Genomic DNA, 18,726 nt, shown 5'->3' with positions numbered 1-18,726 from the left:
TTACTGACAATTGTTGTCCTTGGATTTACGTGTTAGCTTATTAGCCCATTAAACTGACACTAAACTTCAGGTTTACCAAGTAGCTCAGCAAAACTTAGATCAGTAAACCGACATTATCACACTTAGATTTGTGACTTAGCTTGTTAGCCCAGCTGGGGTTTTCCTTCACAGTGTCACTTATCTTTTTTATTTTTCTTTTTATCTGTTTTTAAGTATTTAACCCAAATTTAATATCAGGGTTTTTTGGGAAAGAAATTTCTCTTTTTCTTTTCTTTGGGGTTCTTTTGGTGGGAAGGTAATTAGATGTATTTATCTGTTAGTGGAGGCCCTGGGGCTTGAACCCAGGACCCCGTGCACGCTAAGCACATGCTCTACCACCCGCCCCTTCATCATTTTCTTTTTGCTTTAGCTGCCAAGAATCTTACAGCTGAATTTGTAGTCGGCCTTTAACACTTGCCCTGACTTCATGGAATCCATTTTTATGAGTTTATCTCCCCCTGGTTTCATTTAAGTATTGAATCTCCATTTTCTCTTCACTCTCCGTTTTGGCTTTTTGTTGTTATGGTTGTTAAGCTATGTTTAAAAAAATTGTTTAAATTCTCTTTTAGCAAGAGGCTGAATGTCAATATGCAAACAAACAGCACAATTAAATGCTTTTATATATTCTAAGCTGTTTAGTATTTACTTAAAAACCGATTCGAATATTAAAGTGATAACATTTTAAAAATATTTTTTAATTTTTTATAGAGATATAGCTGATTTAAAATATGATATTAGTTTCAGGTGTACAATAGATGCTCCATTTATAGTTACTGTAAAACATTGTCTGTATTCCCTGTGTTGTAAGATACATCCCTCTAGCGTGTTTACATTACATGTTGCAGTTTGTATAAGAAAGTTGGGTAACGCAGAGTCTGGAACGTGGCTGTGTATGACTCAGGTTCACGCTCACCCTGCATGGCAGAGCTCAGGCCTTCACTCCTTTCTGCAGGGGAGCGAGTGGAGGCAGCTCTCATCAGCGCTGGCACCACCCTCTGAGTGGCAGTGACAGCAGTGACTGTGTGTGGACGTGCAAATTGTTTTTCCAAGAGCTTTATATGCGTTTCTGCATTTAATAATCAAAGCCCTCCTGTGAGGAAGCGTTTTAAGTTTTTAATGCATAATACATTTTATTTTGATATTGATAGATTTCAAACCTCTGGAAAATTTACAGGAGTAGTACAATAAACGCTTAGATACAGTTCACCTTAAAGGGCACTATTTGGCTTTCTGTGTCTGGCTTATTTTAGCATAAAATTTCAAGGTTCATCCATATTGTAGCCTGAATCAGTACTTTATTCTTTTTGTTTGATAATATCCTTTTCCATTTTTTTTGGTTTTAGTCTATTTAAAAATATTTTCATTGAAGTCTAGTCAGTTTATAATGTTGTGTCAGTTTCTTGTCTACAGCACAAGACTTCAGTTAAAAAGGAACATACCGGCATTCATTTTCATACTGTTTTTAAACATAAGTTACTATAAGATATTAAATATATTCTCCTGTGCTATACAGTATAAACTTGCTGTTTATTCTTTACATACTCAGTAACTGCAAATCTTGAACTCCCAATTTATTCCTTCCCACACCCTCCCCCCTCTGGTAACCACAGTTTGGTTCCTGTGACTCTGTCTGTTTCTGTTCTGTAGAGAAATTTATCTTTTTGTTTCTTTCTTTTTTTTTTTTTTTGTGATTCCACATGTCAGCAATCTCATGTGGTATTTTCCTTTCTCTTTCTGGCTTACTTCACTTAGAATGACATTCTCCAGGTCCATTGATGTTGCTGCAAATGGCATTATTTTATTATTATTTTATGGCTGAATAGTAGTCTATTGGACAAATATGCTACAACCTCTTTATCCAGCCATCTGTCAGTGGACATTTCGGTTGTTTCCATGTCTTGCTATTGTAAATAGTGCTGCTGTGAACATTGGGGTGTAGGTGTCTTTTTTAATTAGGGTTCCTTCTGGATATATGCCCAGGAGTGGGATTGCTGGGTCATCTGGGAGGTCAAGGTTTTGTCTTTGATGAACCTGTATAATTTTTCCACAATGGCTCCACCAAACTGCATTCCCACCACAGTGTAGGAGGGTTCCCAATTCTCCGCAGCCTCTCCAGTATTTATTGTCTGTGAACTTCTGAATGATGGCTATTCTGACTGGTGAGAGGTGATATTTGATTGCAGTTTTGATTTGCATTTCTCTGATAATGATATTGAACATTTTTTCATGTGCCTACTGGTCATTTGTGCGTCTTCATTGGAGAAATGTTTCTTTAGGACTTCTGCCAATTTTTGAATTGAATTGTTTGTTTTTCTTTCTTATTAAGTGTAAAAGCTGTTTACATATTCTGGGAATTAAGCCCCTAGCAGTTTCATTTATTGCAAATATTTTCTCCCATTCCATAGGTTGGTTGTCTTTTTGTTTTGCTTACTGTTTCCATAGCTGTGCAAATGTTTGTAAGTTTAATTAGAGCCCTCTTGTATATTTTTGGTTGTTTTTCTATTGCTTGAGTAGACTGCTCTAGGAAAACATTGCTGAGATGTATGTCACATGTTTTGCCTATGGTTGCTTCTAAGAGGTTTATAGTGTCTTGTCTACATGTTTAATTCTTTAACACATTTTGAATTCATTTTTGTGTATGCTGTGAGGGAGTAGTCTAACTTCATTGATTTACATGCAGCTGTGCAGTTTTCCCTGCACCATTTGCTGAAGAGGCTGTCTTTACTCCATTGTATGTTCTCACCTCCTTTGTCAAAGTTTCAATGACCAAAAGTTTGTGGGCCTATTCTTGGTAAATGTGTTTATCCGTTCATTGATGGATGGATATTGTTAGTAACTTTTGGCTACTCTGAATGATACTGCTATGAATATTGATGTGAAATTTTTATGAGAATATGTTTTCATTCTGTTGGCTGTACAGTTGGCCCTCCATATCTGTAGTTTCCACTACATGGATCCAGATGGCTGATTGTAAAGGGACTCGAACATCCTTGGATTATGGTATCCAGGGTGTGGGGTTCCTGAAACCAACCACCCAAGGGTATTGAGGGATGACTCTACATATAGGAGTGGAATTGCTGAGCCATATAACTCTAAGCTTTTGAGGAAATACCAGACTTCTCCAAAGAAGTTGCACAATTGTCCCTTTCCCCTGGCCGCATATGAGGTTTCTCTGCCTCCTGAATGACATTTGTTATTGTCCATGATTTGGTAATAACCATCCTAGTGGGTGTAAAATGAGATCTCATTTTAATTTTGATTTGTCTAGTGATGTTGAGCATCTTTTCATATGCTTATTGGCCATTTGTATATGTATCTAAATTCGTGGTAAATTTAAAAATTGGGTCTGTTTTATTGTATTGTTCAGTTGTAAGAATTCGTTATATATCCTGGATGCTACTCTCTTATTAGATAAATGTTTTGCAAAATTGTTCTTCTGTTCTGCACATTGTCTTTCACTTTATTTTTTTTAAACATTAAAACAATTTCTTTACAGGGGAGGTAGTTAGATGTAATGATTTATTTTATTTTTCTTGCTAAGCACGCACTCTCTGACTTGAGATACCCATTTCCCCTGTCATTTGACTTTCTTGATGATGTCTTTTGTAAGAAAAGGGTTTTAATTTTGATGAAGTCCAGTTTATCTGCTTTTTTCTTCTATCACTTGTGCTCTTGGTATTGTATCCAGGAAACCAAAGCCTATCCTAGGAACACAAAGATTTATACTGTGTCTTCTTTTAGAAAGTTTATAGGTTTAATTTTTACATTTCTGTCTGTGATCTACTTTGTTTTAATTTTTATTTGTTATATAAAATATGGGTGTTCAGATTCCAGATTGATTCTTTTGCCTGCAGATACCCAGCTGTCCCTGCACAATTTGTTGAATAGACTATTCTTTCAATGGGGTGTTTTTGGCCCCGTAGTGGAAAACTGTCTGTAAATGTAAGTTTTTCCCCGTGGGTTTTTATTGTGTCTCATAGATTTATTTATCCAAACTTATGCCAGCATCATACTGACTTATTACTATAGCATTTTAGTACCTTTTAAAGTGAGTCCTCCAACTTTACTCTCCTTTTGCAAGGTTGTTTTGCCTATCCTGGGCCCCTTGCACGTCCATATTAATTTTGGGATCAGTTTTTCAATTTTTGCAAAGAAGTCAGCTGGAATTTTGATAGGGATTCCACTGTATATGTAGATCATTTTGAGGAGTCTTAATATTTTTAATAATACTGTCTATCATTCCATGGAAATGGGATGTCTTCCATATATGTAGATCTTTTAAAATTTATTTTGGTGATACTTCAAAAAGTTCAATGTACAAATCTTGTAAACTTTTGTTAAATGTATCCCTCATTTTATTTTTAATGCTGCTGTAATTGGACATGCTGAGTTTCTTATGGGTGGGACTATATATCAATCTTCTTATTTCTAGAATTCCTTAACAGCAATTACCCTAGTTATATATTTGCTACTTAAATCTATCCACAACTATTCCCCGCCCCGTGTTATAAGAAACCAAGACCCAAGTTAAGCTACCTGAACACCTATGTGGAAATGTGAAATGAGACCCTTGGGTGGGGCTTTGTGCAGATGATACTGGAGCTTATTCAGGATGGCTTCATCGTAATTTCTTTTAAACAACCCTTCCGGTGTATTTAGTCAGATACATTAAGAACATGCCCTTTTGATGTGCGGAGTAGCTAAGACTATGATTTTCAAATAATTTCTAGTGAGAGTGTTGTTCTTGAAACCTAATTTGCATCAATCTTTGAAGATTTATGTTTCAGGTGCTTTGACTAAAGAACCCCCACCTGTCTTTAATCAATAACGACAACTAAATGCTCAAGCAACATGTAAGAGCTTGAGCAAACTGCCCCCACCCCGTAGTGCTGGGTGGCTGCAGCTGCAACTGGAGTCAGCGCTTACCTATCCCAGTACGCTTGTGCTGATCTGCTCAAAGTGGTTCGTCCAACAGTTTGTCAGTAGTCTGTTGGACAAAGTCATTAAAAATTGATTGAAGGTTGCTGGAATGCAATATATTCTTATTAATATTAATTAAGCACATATTGAGTGCTTATTGTATGATGGAATTGTCCCTCAGCCTCACATGAATATTATTTCTCATAAAACCTCACATATTTCCTTGTTAATCTCACTTTACAGATAAGGAGACTGACAATTAGGTCTTCTCTCTTTCGGGGGAGCTCATTATCAATGATGGGAAGTTATAAGGAAAAAGATATTGATTCATCATGAGAAAACATTTTTCTGAGGGTCAGCAAAGAAGAAGATGAACACTGAAGTAGGTGATCATTGTTCAAGTGAGACAAGCCCTGGGTTGTGCGGAGTCTGCATCCCTGTCCTAGAGAAGGCACGTGTAGAGCTGCGTACTGGGTGAGGCGGCGTGGCCGCGCAGGGAACGCGGATGCTGGGCCGTTGGGCTGTGCTCAGGCCTGGTGGGGCTTTCTCCTAAGGGCAGCGGACCATCATTGACAGATTTTATGTTGGAGAGTGGGGTGCTCTCGCAGTTCACTTTTGTCTTGTAGAATGCTTGGAAACATTTAGAAGGCTTGGCAGGAGGTGATGTGATGAGTCAGAGTAGGGTGGCTGCGAGGTGTAGCAGTGTTCAATTTTCAAGTGGTTTTCAGGCCCAGGCTTGTGGCTCAGTAGCCGTGTCAGTTTGAATGACGCACTCAAGGAAGTGAAACAATTTATCTAATCAATTGAAGCAGCGATGTACCCAATTCCCAGGACTGTTGTGGAGATCCAGTGAGATAACGTTTGCAGTGTGCAGCATGGTCCCAGCACAGAGTCAGTGCTGAGTGAGTGCCAGTGAGTATCTGGTAGGTCAGGTGTGGGTGGTGGGACTCGGTGTCTGAGGATATCTGGGCCCTGAAGGAGGGGTCCATTGACATCTGTGAGTGATGGGTCTGAGTTGGGAGAGGCACGGAGAACTTAGCCCCCGACCAGAGGCCCTGGGCAGGACGGCTATTGGAGGAGCACCGTGAAGTCAGCTCTTTGCAGGTGGAGTTGGAGGTGCCCTTGTGACATCTAAGTGCAGTGTCACGAGCTGAAAGTGGAGGTCTGCGCCCAGGCTGTGCATTTTCGAATAATGTCAACTCCTGAGGACACCGAAGTATTGATCACTGAACGGATGTCATACTTTACAGGACAAATGAATAGTAGTATCACCTCTGTCATCAAAGCTCACGTCTATTTATTCATCACTCAATTTGCTAATTGGGTACTTACAGAGCTCACTTCACCGTCCTCCCGTGGGCTCAGGCTCCACAGAAAAGAGCTGGTGTGTCTTCCTCTTTTCCAGAAGAAGACACATTTAGCTTGTAGACTTCTGTACCTCGCCAGACTTAGGATATTAGTTTGTTGGTTTAATTGTATTTTCTGTTGGCCATGTCCTGACAGGAGAGAAATTTTACCTCATGGTCATTTTTCAATTAGCTGTTACTGAGAATTGCTGATCTGATACATAGTGTATGTATTATATTAACTTTGTAGAGTAGTTATCATTTTTCTGTCTTTGCCCTTTAATTTTGATTGCCCCTTCAGTGTTCTATCCTTTTTGGGGCCTTATTTTTTTTTAATTAAAAAATGTCTGTTAACAGTTAAGAAAACAAAAACAAAGAAAAAATGCACATGGGAGCTAAATTTAGAAAATGTCTAGTGTGTTTTCTTTCTCGGCAATGGAGGGTTCTAGAAACTCGTGAAAACTTTCATTACACAAGTTCCTTAAAATGCTGATTAAGAAATAAAACCTTCCTTCCTCATCTTTCAAGCTGCACAACTAATTGTCAAGAAAGTGAGGGAAAATTCTCAGAAGCCAAGACAAATGAGAAAGCAGGGTTTCTGGGAGATATGCGAGCCTTAGAATCCCTGGGGTGCTGGTTTGATCCTGAACTGATTTTCAGTTGCCTTGACAGGAGGGCAGGATGTGAGCCCCAGGCCTCTGACACTAGGAGTTGGATGGGGGATCATATTATGGGCCAAGCCCATCCTGAGGATCTTGGTTTACTAAAGGGTGAAATAGGAAAAAAAAAAAATTCCTCAGGGCAAGAAATTAAGGAAAGTCAATTTTGTTGGAAGAGGGGAAAAATAACAAATCCAAAGTAAGGATATAATTTAAAGTTGTTCTGGCATTAGAGTGACCACAAACACCTGGCAGAAAAGCACAGATACTCCTTGATTGATAAGTTGTGTTTTGAATGAATCAGTGAACAGCCATTCTGAAAAAGGCCTCCAGAGTCTTGTGGATCAAGATACTGGACAGCAAACACCTCCCTTCCAAGGTCTCATTCAAATAACCAGAAAGGTTTTAAAGGAAAGAAGCCATAATCATAGATCTATTTATTAACAGTTCTATATGCTACGAATTCAGAGGTGACTATGTAGTTGTCTCCTCTATTATGGACCTTACTTTCTCTTTGGGGAGACAAAATGACATAGTTTTTAATCTTGGTGGAGGGAGGTGTTAGTCTGTTGCAATTAGCCAGGAGAGGAGATTAAGAAAACAGTGAAGGGTGGGTGAAATTTTTAGCTGAGGACAGTCTTGTTCACTTGGCTTTTAATTGCAGGCTCAATGAACTGTCACTGGAGGGAATAGATCTTACGGAGGATGGACATAGCTCAGGCCTCATTGGAATGGACAAATGAACCTGGAGAAAGACAGTCAAATCTGTGCAGACATTAAAGTTCACTTGAACGTGCTGCATCCCTGAGCCAAAGATAGGACAAATATGCAGCAATTCTTGAGGACAGAAGAGTGGTTTTTAAGGTTCTCCAAGAATGAATCCCATGGAACCGAGATGGCCAGTTGTCAAACTGAGACTTTGTTCTTTGGACGGTGTACCCAGCAAGGGTATTGGCCTTTTATATGTTTCCATTTGTCTTTAGTACATGTCTGTTGATGAGGACGTGGGCACAAATGTTTGACACCTTGTCGAGGCGATTTTGGATACCTGCCTAGAAGCACGGGCACAGTTGCGGCTGCTTCATACATCTTGCAACCCATCCCTTTCCCCGGCTCCGTGATCACGGCAGAGTGGTTCCTTGTTGACCTGTCCGTTTCCTCTGTGACATCATAACCCATGAAAAGACCGGAGCATATTAACTTGGCTTTGTTAAAGTCAAAGAAACAGATCAAATGTGGAGTCAGATTTGTTCTTTCCTATTTCAGTAGTACCATGGAGATGGCAGTTTGGGCAGCTTTTTGTAGTGTCCTTGAGGCTTTCTCTCTCAGCTTCTTTGCGCCTCAATTGAAAACCCTTCATTGCTGTCTGGCCTGCTGGTAATGCACACTGCCTGTTTTGCCCTGAAGATGTGTTCTGTTTATAAACTCATCTCTACTCCTTGGAAAACAACACAAGAAAAACTCAGTTGGTTTTCCACCAGTCATGGGCAGGGGTGAGGTATACCATGTTATTATTCCATAAAATAATAGTAATAATAGTAATAGTAATAGTACTAGAAATAATAATAGTATAATAATAATAATAATAATAATTATTATTATTTTATTATTATAATAAAATAAAATTATTATTTTATTATTATAATAAAAGATGTCTTAAAACAGGACTGAGCACATTGGAGATAGTCAATAAATGTTTCTGGCTTAAATCAAAAGTGATGACTTAGTGATTCCATGGCTGCTGTATTTGCTAAGCTAGTTATTCCTTTGCTCCATTACACATTATTTTAACTGAAAAAGAAATGCAAGCAAAAGGTTAAAAAAAAAAACTCAAACAGAGCACAAAAATACACAAGTGAAAGAAGTTTTCCCTCATCCTCTGTTCTTTCAGCCCTGTCTGGAGATGCCACTGTTTACTATCTTTTGGGTGCTTTTCCAGATATGCTTTGCACATTCCCACCTATGTATGTAAATTCCTTTAAAATTTTAGTTATTTTTAACTTAAAGAGATTTAAATCCTCAAGTGGCTTCTGCCCGGGTAATAGAACAGAACAAATCTGACTCCATATTAGATCTGTTCCTTTGAATTTAACCCTATGCTCTGTCTCCTGGGCTTCATCTTGCTTGTAAAAAATTGTTGCCTAGAGCCTGAAATACACAGGAGAGCTTATTCTGAAGCTCTGACCTTTAAGGATATTTAACACTTTTTCATTCATTAAAAGATAGCAAATTGCAGAATAGAAAATAACGTTTGTTTTGTTGGAGATTTACAGGGATCTGACCCACGCAGATAGCTGTAAGAACAAAGGATTCTAACAAGAAGGAATTCCTACACTAAGAAGTTTGCAACAACCAAGCGCGTAGGAAAGGAGCCTGAATTGTGACTTGGGGAGATGGTTTTCCAGAACATTAGTTTGCCAACTAGGTCTACAGAAACTTGCTATTCCAAGCCCCAACATCTGGTTTCCAAACTTATTGGCCTGTCCTGCACTGAGGAGTATGAATTTGGACTTGGTAACACTCCTATCTACCTAGAAAGCAGGGCACTGGAGCTGAGTGTTATGGAAACAGGCCAGCCAAGAAACAAGCACCAATCGGAGTGCTAGAGTACTCAGAATTATTATGCCGGCGGGCTCAGAGGGGCTTCTGCTCCGAATTTCTGAGCACCTCCAAGACGTGCACATGAGGTTTTAAAGACTTCAATACAAGTAAGGGGATATTAGCCAATAAGACTCAAAGAACAAAATGCAAGGAATCAGTACACTGCAGCTTATCAATTTGTAATAGTTCACATTACTGACACTTGTTGAGCTTGGAATTACGAGTTAGGTTGTTAGGCCAATAAACTGACACTAAACTTCAGATTTACGAGATAGCCCAGCAGAACTTAGATCAGTAAACCGACACTTATCACACTTAGATTTGTGACTTAGCTTGTTAGCCCAGCTGGACTTTTCCTTCACATGAGGACAGCTCTCCCACCCCCAGGAAACCACTGTGAGCCCTTGATGTTTCCACTAGGTTGGGGTATGGTTTACCCAGGAGGGATGGGGACTATGCACCAACACTCAGGCAGTCTGCTCTGTCTGGGGCTCTGATCTTGTACCACACCACTCCCCGCCAGCCCAACACCTGGGACAGTGGAGCTAAGGCAGTGATCCTTCCTGCCTGTTTCCCAGCGTGTAAAAGGGGAATATGTACTCTTCCCAAGGAAGTTCTGAGCGACAACACCTGCGGGTGCTTGGTTCTCAGAGCAACAGAAAACCCAGCTCCGCATGGGGGCAACGGGTGTGATCCCCGTAGTGTTTCTGCAGAAGCATCTGATGGAGGGCTGGATCAGGGAGGTAAAACATGAGCTGCGGGACTTGAACGGTTACAGAAGGGTACAGAGGTAGGTCTGCCATCTCAGGGTGCCCTAGAGGTAAAGCTTTTTCTCTCCAACTCCGCTACGACACTCCCCTATCCAGACCCATCCCTTCTCTGCTCTTCCTGTCCATCTGTATCCCTCCACTTTTCCCCTCTTCTCCACCCGCTCCCATCTTCTCCCTCCCTCGCTGTCCCACCTTCTCTCGCAGAATCCAGAGAGGATCCATGTCCCTCCTGCGCATGCGCTGTCGGTGCCTGGTGGTCCCCTGGTTCGAAGCTCCATGTCCGAGCCGGGGATTGGCCCCAAATGCTTCTCAACTCTGTCGCCCGTTAGGCCTTTGGTTCCTGCCTGGGGCCGGGGCTTCTGGCTGTGGAAGTGCAAGGTGGGGGGCTCCAGGGAAAGGGTTCAGGCGGCTTCGGGAGGGTGATCCGCCTTTCACAGCCCCCAAGGGCGCCAGTCAGCCCGTGTTCAGCTGAATTTCTCTGGCCAGACCCTTCTGACAGCACCACCTGCCCCGGCGCCCCGGCCACAGCTGTCCAGGTCCAGGTGTGCGGCTGCCACCTCTCACGCAGCCGGGATCCCCTCAGTCCACGGCTGGCGTCCCCTTCCCCTCTCCCGCCCGCGAGTCCTCTCCTCCCGGGCTTCCTCTCCTCGGCCGCCTGCCCGTCCCCACCAATGGGCGGGCTGTTTCCCGGGCGGGCGTGGTCTGCGGACCTGGACGGGAGCGGGCGGCTTATGCTGGTGCTGGGGCTGGCCTCCGAGCGGGGCTGCAGCCCACACCCCCCCTTTCCCTCCCCCCTAGGGCTGCCCTCCTTTCCCTTTCACCCTCCCTCAGGACCAGCTCAGTGGCGTGTGTGCTGCTCCCCGGACTGAGAGCCTCTGGCTGTAGCGCCCAGCTTCACCTGGTGGAGTCGGGAAAAGGGAGCATCAGTGCTGAGCAAGCTTCTGTCTCCTCCCTCAGTGTTTCTGCCGCAGGTAAGTATCTTGAACACTTTCAGGTGTTATGATGGCGGTGCTTGTTGATGTCACGTGTTTTTATAGTGAGAGGGATTAACAGTGGTGAAAGCAGGGCTTGGTTCTGTTAAAAATGAGCTGAAGGCATGAAGCTGTGATATCCTCCTTCCTTCCCTCTCCAAGGGTGAAACGTGTGACAGTCAATTTTAAAAAGATAGTTACAGTCCCTAGCTAGCCCAGCCCAGCTAGTGTGTGTTAACAGGAACAGCATCACCAGAGGCCTTGGAGACCCAGGGATATTGCAGTCCTAAAGAACTCCTGGCACAGTTTGGTTTGTATTGGTTTTTTGTTTTTCTTAAATTGTGGGACAGACTAGTGGTATAAAAAGAAAAATATTTGTCAAGAAATATTTTTTCACATAACAGCGTTATTGTGATATAGTTCACACACCATGAAGTACATCCATTTAAATGGTAAAATTCAGCAGCTTTTAGCATATTCACAGTTGTGCAACCATTATTATTCCAGAACGTTTTTATCACTTCAGAAAGAGCAGTGGAAATGAATGACCTATCCACCCCTCCCCAGTGGTGGTTCTAAAGAAATTTCTTGGCTAATCTTGACCATAAATTCACTTGTTACATTCCAAGAAAAATCTGGTAGGAATTCTAATCAGAATTGCAATGAATCTGTCTATCAAAACAGGAAGAATTAACGTCTTTATGGCACAAACTTCTTCTACCCATGAATATATTTCGGACCCTATATTTTCCTTTGTCCAGAGCCTGGCCCATGGGAAGTCCTCACTACTTGTTGGGCTTGTGAATGATGAGATTCTATACATCGTTAGTTGCAGCTGTAGCCTTTCACAGAAGAGAAAAGAAACCTCAGTGAAGCAAGTGACTCTCTGATGGTCAGAAAGAGTGACAGCCATTGCTGGAGTGATCCAGTGGACTTGGTGTTTACAACCAGAATTCTCCACCACCTACAGCTAAGGGGATTAGAGTGTTCTTTTATTTTTTCTTAATGGCGTTGCTTTTATTTTTACTTATTTTTTAAATTATTTTTTATTTAAGTGTAGTCAATTTACAATGTTAGTTTCAGGTGTACAGCAGAGATTCAGTTATAAACATATGCATATGTATATACATATGTTTTAGATTGTTTTTAGTATAACTCATTACAAGAAATTGAATATAGTTCCCTGTGTTATATAGCAGGTCCTTGTCATTTATTTTATATTTACTAATTTGTATCTGTTAATCCCTCCTTTCCTGCCTGCTAAATACAGTTTGCTTTCTATGTCCATGAGTCCATTTATAGGAGCACCATTTTTCCTAGTAATATATGCTCTTTGGCTGCTTTCAGTTTCAGTAATTCCATCTTATCTGTGGGCGCTTTTCTTCTGGTTGCCTTTATGTGGTTTGCACACGTGGTAATAGAGATCTTTATTTGGGAGAACTCCAGGTCTCGTGTAGTCCCTGGTACAGAATGCCCACTGAATTGATGATTGAACTGGGAAAAAAGCACAGTAAATGCTGGAATTTCCACTATGGTTGAGAATTCCAGGTTTCAATAACCTGTTTAGACAACCTTACTATTGGCTGCACCCATACTGGGTAATTTGGTGGAAATTCATGGTATGGTGGTGTAGAGACGGGACCTTATATTCTTCTTCTCTTTCTATTTTCTAACACTCATTTTCCTGGGCCTTCCAGATCCTCCCCCAGAAGTGCCCAGGGCTGGCTTAGTGCTGCGCTGAGGCAATATTTGTTAATAACGCCCTTTCCTCTTCTCCTCTGAGCCTCCGTTTCTTTCTGTGCACAATGAGCGCTTAGACTAGATAAATACTTTTCAGTTTCTTTTAAAGCCATGTTTCCTTTGAGAAACAGAAAATGCAAATATCTCCTCTCAACCCAACCCTTTAGATTTTGGTATGTCCTCCAAGGAGTGACATAGCTCTTTGTGAAAAATTGATGTGATTTTGATTGCAGGTGACACAGAAAAGACTCTTCAGAGATTTATTGCAGGGAGAGGGCAGGAAAGAGGCAGTATGTGACACTTTCTAGTGTGAGCAACGGAGCAGGGACTTGGATTTAAATACGGTGTCTGACGTGGCCTCTCTCTAATCTTGTAGAATGTGATAAACTTCTCTACCTCACTTTCTTGATGTGTCAAGTTGGGGTGATAATATTTTAAGGCTTCTGTGAAACATTATACAAATAAGACATTTGTGTCTCGGTAGAAACAAGATCTGCTAGGGATTCAGGGATTTGTTTAAAAAAAATTCTTGTCCATAGCACTCTGTCTGTGTGTATTTAGACGTTCCTGGAGGGTGAGGGTGAGTCTAAAGTCCATTGTGGGACAGGTGGCCCATATTTCTCCGTGTCCCAGTTTACCCCCTACTCCCCAGTCCTCTTCCTCAGTCCAGGATGAAGTTCCCTAGTAGATTTACACAGAGGTCTTGTGGAAATGGCTTTTCATTTTATTGTTTCACCAAGAAGGGCTGCCATCATGATCTCTGTGGTCAGGTTTTGAAGGGCTGCCATCATGATATCTGGTAAGAATTCTATGCAATTTGGAGTTCCAATTTAATGAAAAGAAAAAAATTACAAATAGAAAATTAGAACAAGGGTGGTGACAGGGGCTCTTTTAAGTGGACACCATTAGCTTTGTTAGCTTCAGGTGCTGTGGCCTGTTGCCACGAGGACCCATCCTCTTGCTCTGAAGTTGGAGGGACTAGTGGGCTCAGTGGGAATGTTAACTGAGTGTATCTCATGGGCTGGGCATTGTCCTATTTGTACTGTGTGTTCCTTATTTGAGACAGTGAGCTCACCTAACCTCGATAACCTCTTTAAAATATTAGACTTTTAATTTTGAGATGTAATGTAGATTCCCATGTGGTAGTAAGAGATTATATGGAGAGGGCCTATGGACTCTTTGCCCAGTTTTCTTAATGCTTCCATCTTGCAGTGTTGGGGTACAATTCATTACTGACTCACTAACAATTTGAGGTTTGTGTTATTGCCCTTATTTCTATTCACGATTAAACTGGGGCTTCGTGAAGCACGCAGGCCTGTCCAGGTCACCCACATTGTTAATGCAGAGTCGGGTGAACGTGGACTTGGGATTTCCAGGCAGTACCATTATGATGGTTTGTGACAGGGAGCAGCATTCACTTTGCTTGTTTATTCATTCATTCAACAAACATTTATTGAGTAAACTCTGTGGGTCAGATGCTTTCATAGAGTTATCTGATTCTTCAGCAGAACTGAGAATCAAGTAATGTTTATATTTTTTAATCTGAGAAAATTAGCTCTGAGAGGTTATAACCCCCCCAAAGGAAGTATAACTCATAAAGGAGGGATAGAACATGTGTACAGTCACCTCCTTTTATGCAGGTGGTACCCTATGCATTTTACATTTTCAAACATCCGTAATCCAGATATATTCTTGTAAGGCAAGGCTTTTTTTTTAATTGAAGTATAGTCAAGTTTACAATGTTGTGTCAATTGCAAGGTGTTTTTTGACTTTTGAATTAAAAAATACTTTTTCAGGAGGGAAATTAGGTGTATTTATTTGTTTGATTTTTTAAAATGAGGTACTGGGGTTTGAACCCAGGACCTCGTACATGCTAAGCATGTGCTCCACCAATGAACAGTACCCTCTACCCCAAGGCAAGTTTTCTTATCCATTATTATGAAGCTTAGGAGTTCAAATAAATTGAATAGGAATCCAGATCTTTTGATCCTACTGTGGTCCTTTTCTTTATATTCTGCTGAAGGGGGTTGGGGAAGCATTTCCTTTGTTCATTTCTTTATTCAGCATTTTTGAGCAGTGACTTTGCATCAGGGCCTTGCTAGGTGCTTGGAAATAGAAAATAAGAAATGACCTTTCTCTGCAGAGGCAGGAAGCCTAGACCAAAAGCTGGGTAATGTGATCGAGCTACAGTAGCCATATGCAGACTCTGAGGACAAACTGTACCCTTGGATTTGCTTTGGCTTCCCTTGTCTTCTGGCTGGTACACACCAGGTCACCGCAACCCAGATGGGCCCATAGCACACAGCAGAGAATGTACCTCGATCTCCTCTCCCCTCTCGGCAGGGCCTGCAACATGAGCATCCCTGACTACGTGCAGTGTGCTGAGGACCACCAGACTCGTCCCGTTGTGGTCCAATCCATAGAGATCATCTCAGAGGAGAATTTCTTTTGCATCTATCAGCTACTCACCTCGGTTAGCCATATCAGCCCTTGTGGCTCCCAGTGGACACTCTGTATCCACTACAGGCACCGCTATGTGCCCGAGAATCGGTGGAGCGTCTTCCAGAAACACCCCAAGGTCGTGGGCCTTGTCACCATTACCGAATGTCTCTCTGCCAAGGCCTTCGAGAAGCTCCACATGCAGAGGAGCTGTATGGCACATCGCTTAATGACTCTCAGCTTTTTGTCTTTGTGCAGCATGGGGAGGTAGCCGAGCAGACGCGCACCGACGTTGCCTTCAATCTAAGAGTACTGCAGGGTGGTGGAGAAGAGGATCGAGGACTTCACTGAGTCACTCTTCATCTTGCTCAAGTCCAAGTGGCTGGATGGTGGCCCCAAGAATTCTGGGGACAAGATCCCCCTCCCCTGCATCCCGTTTGAGAAGGAGGACTTCATGGGACTGGACACAGACAGCAGGTAAGTTTACCTGGAAGCCAGTCCACCTTGGCTGTGTGCTGGATTGCTTCCCTACATCCAGAAAGGGATCAGCAAGGAAGAAGTCAATCTTGTAGCCAAGGGGGGAGGGAGGTGCAGCCCGCCGGTTTCCAGACATTTCAAAGTGAATCCGCCTTTATTTCAGAGAGATCCTTTTAGGGTTAGTGTGGACACTTACTCCCGCTTTACAGCCAGGAACATGGTGGGACCCCTGGAGTTGCTGTCCAATAAAGTAGCCAAAGCCACTGATGCTAGGAGCACTGGGGAGGAGGCTGGACTCAGCTGAGATGTGCTGTAGGTCAAATGCACATCAGACGCTGAGGCTTGTCTAGTAAAAGTACATAAACTATCTCTTTACTTCCTATATTGATTACATGTCAAAATAATAGTATTTTACATACAGTAGATTAAGTAAGATCTGTTCTTAAAATCACATTCTAGTATTTGTTTTTTGTTTGTTGGTTTGTTTCTTTGTTTCAAATTTTAAACGTGGCAACTGGGAAACTTTCTTTACATGGCTCTCATTTCATTTCTGTTGCGCAGCCTGTCCTGGTACATGCTCATCCCTTTGCTTATAGATGAGATGCTGAGCCCCGAGAGGCAGAACGAGGCGCTGGTTGAGCTGCGGCTGGAGCCGCTGTCACCTGCCTCCCAGGCCCAGCACCTTTTCAGCTCAGGCCGTCTCTTCCTGCCCGACAGCCACCATGCCAAGTTAGGACATCAGAAACACCGCCAGGGACTTCCTAATGAACTCCTTATGCAGGGAAAGGCGTATCACGGTGTATGGGACAGAGCAGGGAAATGTTCATTCCCACTTTGTCCCTGTGATTAAGTCAATGGCCCCACTTTGCCTCGGAAGTACAGATGAGCTCTTCTGGGCTGCCTACCCCCCACCTTCTGCTCTGTTTCCCTGTATATCTATCATGTTTTCCCTCGGGCTGAAGAGGGTGAGATGCCTTTGCCGAGACGTGGTTCCCCTTTGCTGGGGTGAGTGAGGGAAGCTGTGTCCCCCCGGCCTACGGCCTCGGTCCTTGAGTCTGGAGAGGGCTCATGGTGGTCCCACAGGTGGCGGTCAGAAGACCTGGCATGTGCTACCGGGCCCGCTTTGGAGGTGGTGCTCTGTGATTCTTGAACTTACCTAAGATCAGATCCTACTTTCTGGTTGTTGGTAAGTTGGAGGAGAAGATGCTAGGGAATTAATAAAAAGAATGTCTAGACCAGCCCTGTGAGTGAGAAGCACAGGGGACACTAGTCCCACCTGCGAGAGCCCACCTAGCAGGCTCTGGATGAATTTTCTGTTCCTCCCCAGAAATACCTCTATGGCTTAAGGAAGAGGAGAGGCATGTCGTGGCCATGATCTGTACTTGTCCTCACAGGGCCCTGTGATCTACATGCCCGCACTCCCCATCTGCTTCTTGGAGATGAGCTGGCATGTTTAGGAGCCTGGGCACTGCTGAGGGCATAGCTCCCAGCACCGTGCTACACAGAGTCTCGCTCCGTTCACCTCATCTGTCAACTCCTGCTGAGGCCCCAGACATTAGTCAAGTAGGTGCATCAGCGAAACCTAAGCAGGGACCACCTTCTCCCCCTGGACAGACTGGTGAGTGAGCAGTGGAAGCCTGGAGCCCTGCCCCAGCCCCCACGCCAGTGCCACTTCTTTTGTCATAGGAGGCACTGGTGACATTTTTGCTCAACAAATGCTTGTCTCTGAGTCTGCAGCCCCACCAGAGAATGCCAGCTTGTTTTTGCCTTTTGAAGTCTGCCCTTGGGACTTGGCGGAGTAGCCGGATGTGTACTTAGCCCACAGTGGTTCAGCGCATTAAACCTGCCTCCTTGTGGGTCTGTCTATTCTGGTACCATAAGGGCTCAGCCAGCATCTGAACGTCATTGAGATAACGCGGCCAGTGAGCTCGGGTCAAGCACATTCTCCTCCAGTCACTTTTACTCCATTGTTTCTTTTACTATTCCACAGTCATTAATTTTTTAAACAATGCTTTGGTGCAGGAGCAGAGCCTCATTCTCTCCTGCTACTCTTGGTGGAAGTGAGTAAAACGGTCCAGACTGAAATGCGACAATAATTTGTAGCTCAAAAGCTGCCTAGTCGCTTGTAGGTCGAATTTTGGTTAGGGGAGCTGAACACGTTGTGGTCCCCCGGCAGCGCCGCTCCCCTCAGGCCCCTGCTTTCCCTTGAGCAGGAGGTGAGGTTGGGCCTCACCATCCCCGCGTCCCTGGCCTCACACACTCACATAAATTCTTGTACATGCAGTCAAAATTATTTTTGTTCTTGTGTGATTCTAATTTTCTCTTGTTCCTCTTTTCCTTTTTCTTTACTCCTTTTTCACTTGTACTGCCCAGTGAGCATGTTGTTGCTTCTGAAAATGTGGGCTGTGCACACCCTGCATTTGAAATAGCCAGATTGCCCTCCGTACAGTCTCCATCGCTTTAAAAAGCAACAACTTAACAGCTGTTTTGATCCATCTATTATCTTAGTCATTTTTTATTTTCTAATTTTTTGGAATATTTGCTTTGTTAGCTCATCACCCACTGGTGTTTGATACCTGTTGAAATCCTTGCTTTTGAGGAACATGTTTGGTCCTCCTTTTATTTGGTGACAAATGCGCCCTTATTAAATTTGTTTCATTGTTTTGAAGAAGTAAGATGTGAATTGATTTAGTCGGCTGCTCAGGGATTCTTTTCATGGAGTATTTAAACTTGTAAGGTCAAACTCTGCAGCATTTTGCTCGAT

At 42.8% G+C, this 18,726-nt stretch overlaps 1 protein-coding gene and 2 long non-coding RNA genes across 3 annotated transcripts in view; 1 reads left to right on the top strand and 2 right to left on the bottom strand.

Moving 5' to 3' along the window:
- The window catches only part of LOC140690323 (uncharacterized), a 1,184,725-nt gene that overhangs the window by 116,918 nt on the left and 1,049,081 nt on the right, over positions 1–18,726 (bottom strand). The gene's annotated exons all lie outside the window — the stretch shown is intronic.
- LOC140690312 (uncharacterized) overlaps positions 1–18,726 on the top strand; it is a 461,064-nt gene that overhangs the window by 49,788 nt on the left and 392,550 nt on the right. Inside the window, exons 1-4 of the mRNA XM_072952009.1 lie at positions 9,966–10,355; positions 10,540–10,713; positions 11,167–11,306; positions 15,744–15,962. Coding sequence (XP_072808110.1) covers positions 10,240–10,355; positions 10,540–10,713; positions 11,167–11,306; positions 15,744–15,962 — 649 coding nt within the window. The 5' untranslated portion in view covers positions 9,966–10,239. Of the gene's footprint in view, positions 10,356–10,539; positions 10,714–11,166; positions 11,307–15,743; positions 15,963–18,726 lie in introns of the transcript that reaches the window.
- LOC140690329 (uncharacterized) lies at positions 8,126–10,783 on the bottom strand. Its single transcript, XR_012065570.1, has 2 exons — positions 10,528–10,783; positions 8,126–8,402 (listed from the first exon to the last, which is right to left on the bottom strand). It is a non-coding gene; the product is annotated as an uncharacterized lncRNA (long non-coding RNA).

Source organism: Vicugna pacos, chromosome 30, assembly GCF_048564905.1.
Source record: "Vicugna pacos chromosome 30, VicPac4, whole genome shotgun sequence".
NCBI classification, from domain to species: domain Eukaryota; kingdom Metazoa; phylum Chordata; class Mammalia; order Artiodactyla; family Camelidae; genus Vicugna; species Vicugna pacos.
The sequence above is the reverse complement of the archived record's forward strand: the minus strand, read 5'-3'. Positions and strand labels throughout refer to the sequence as shown.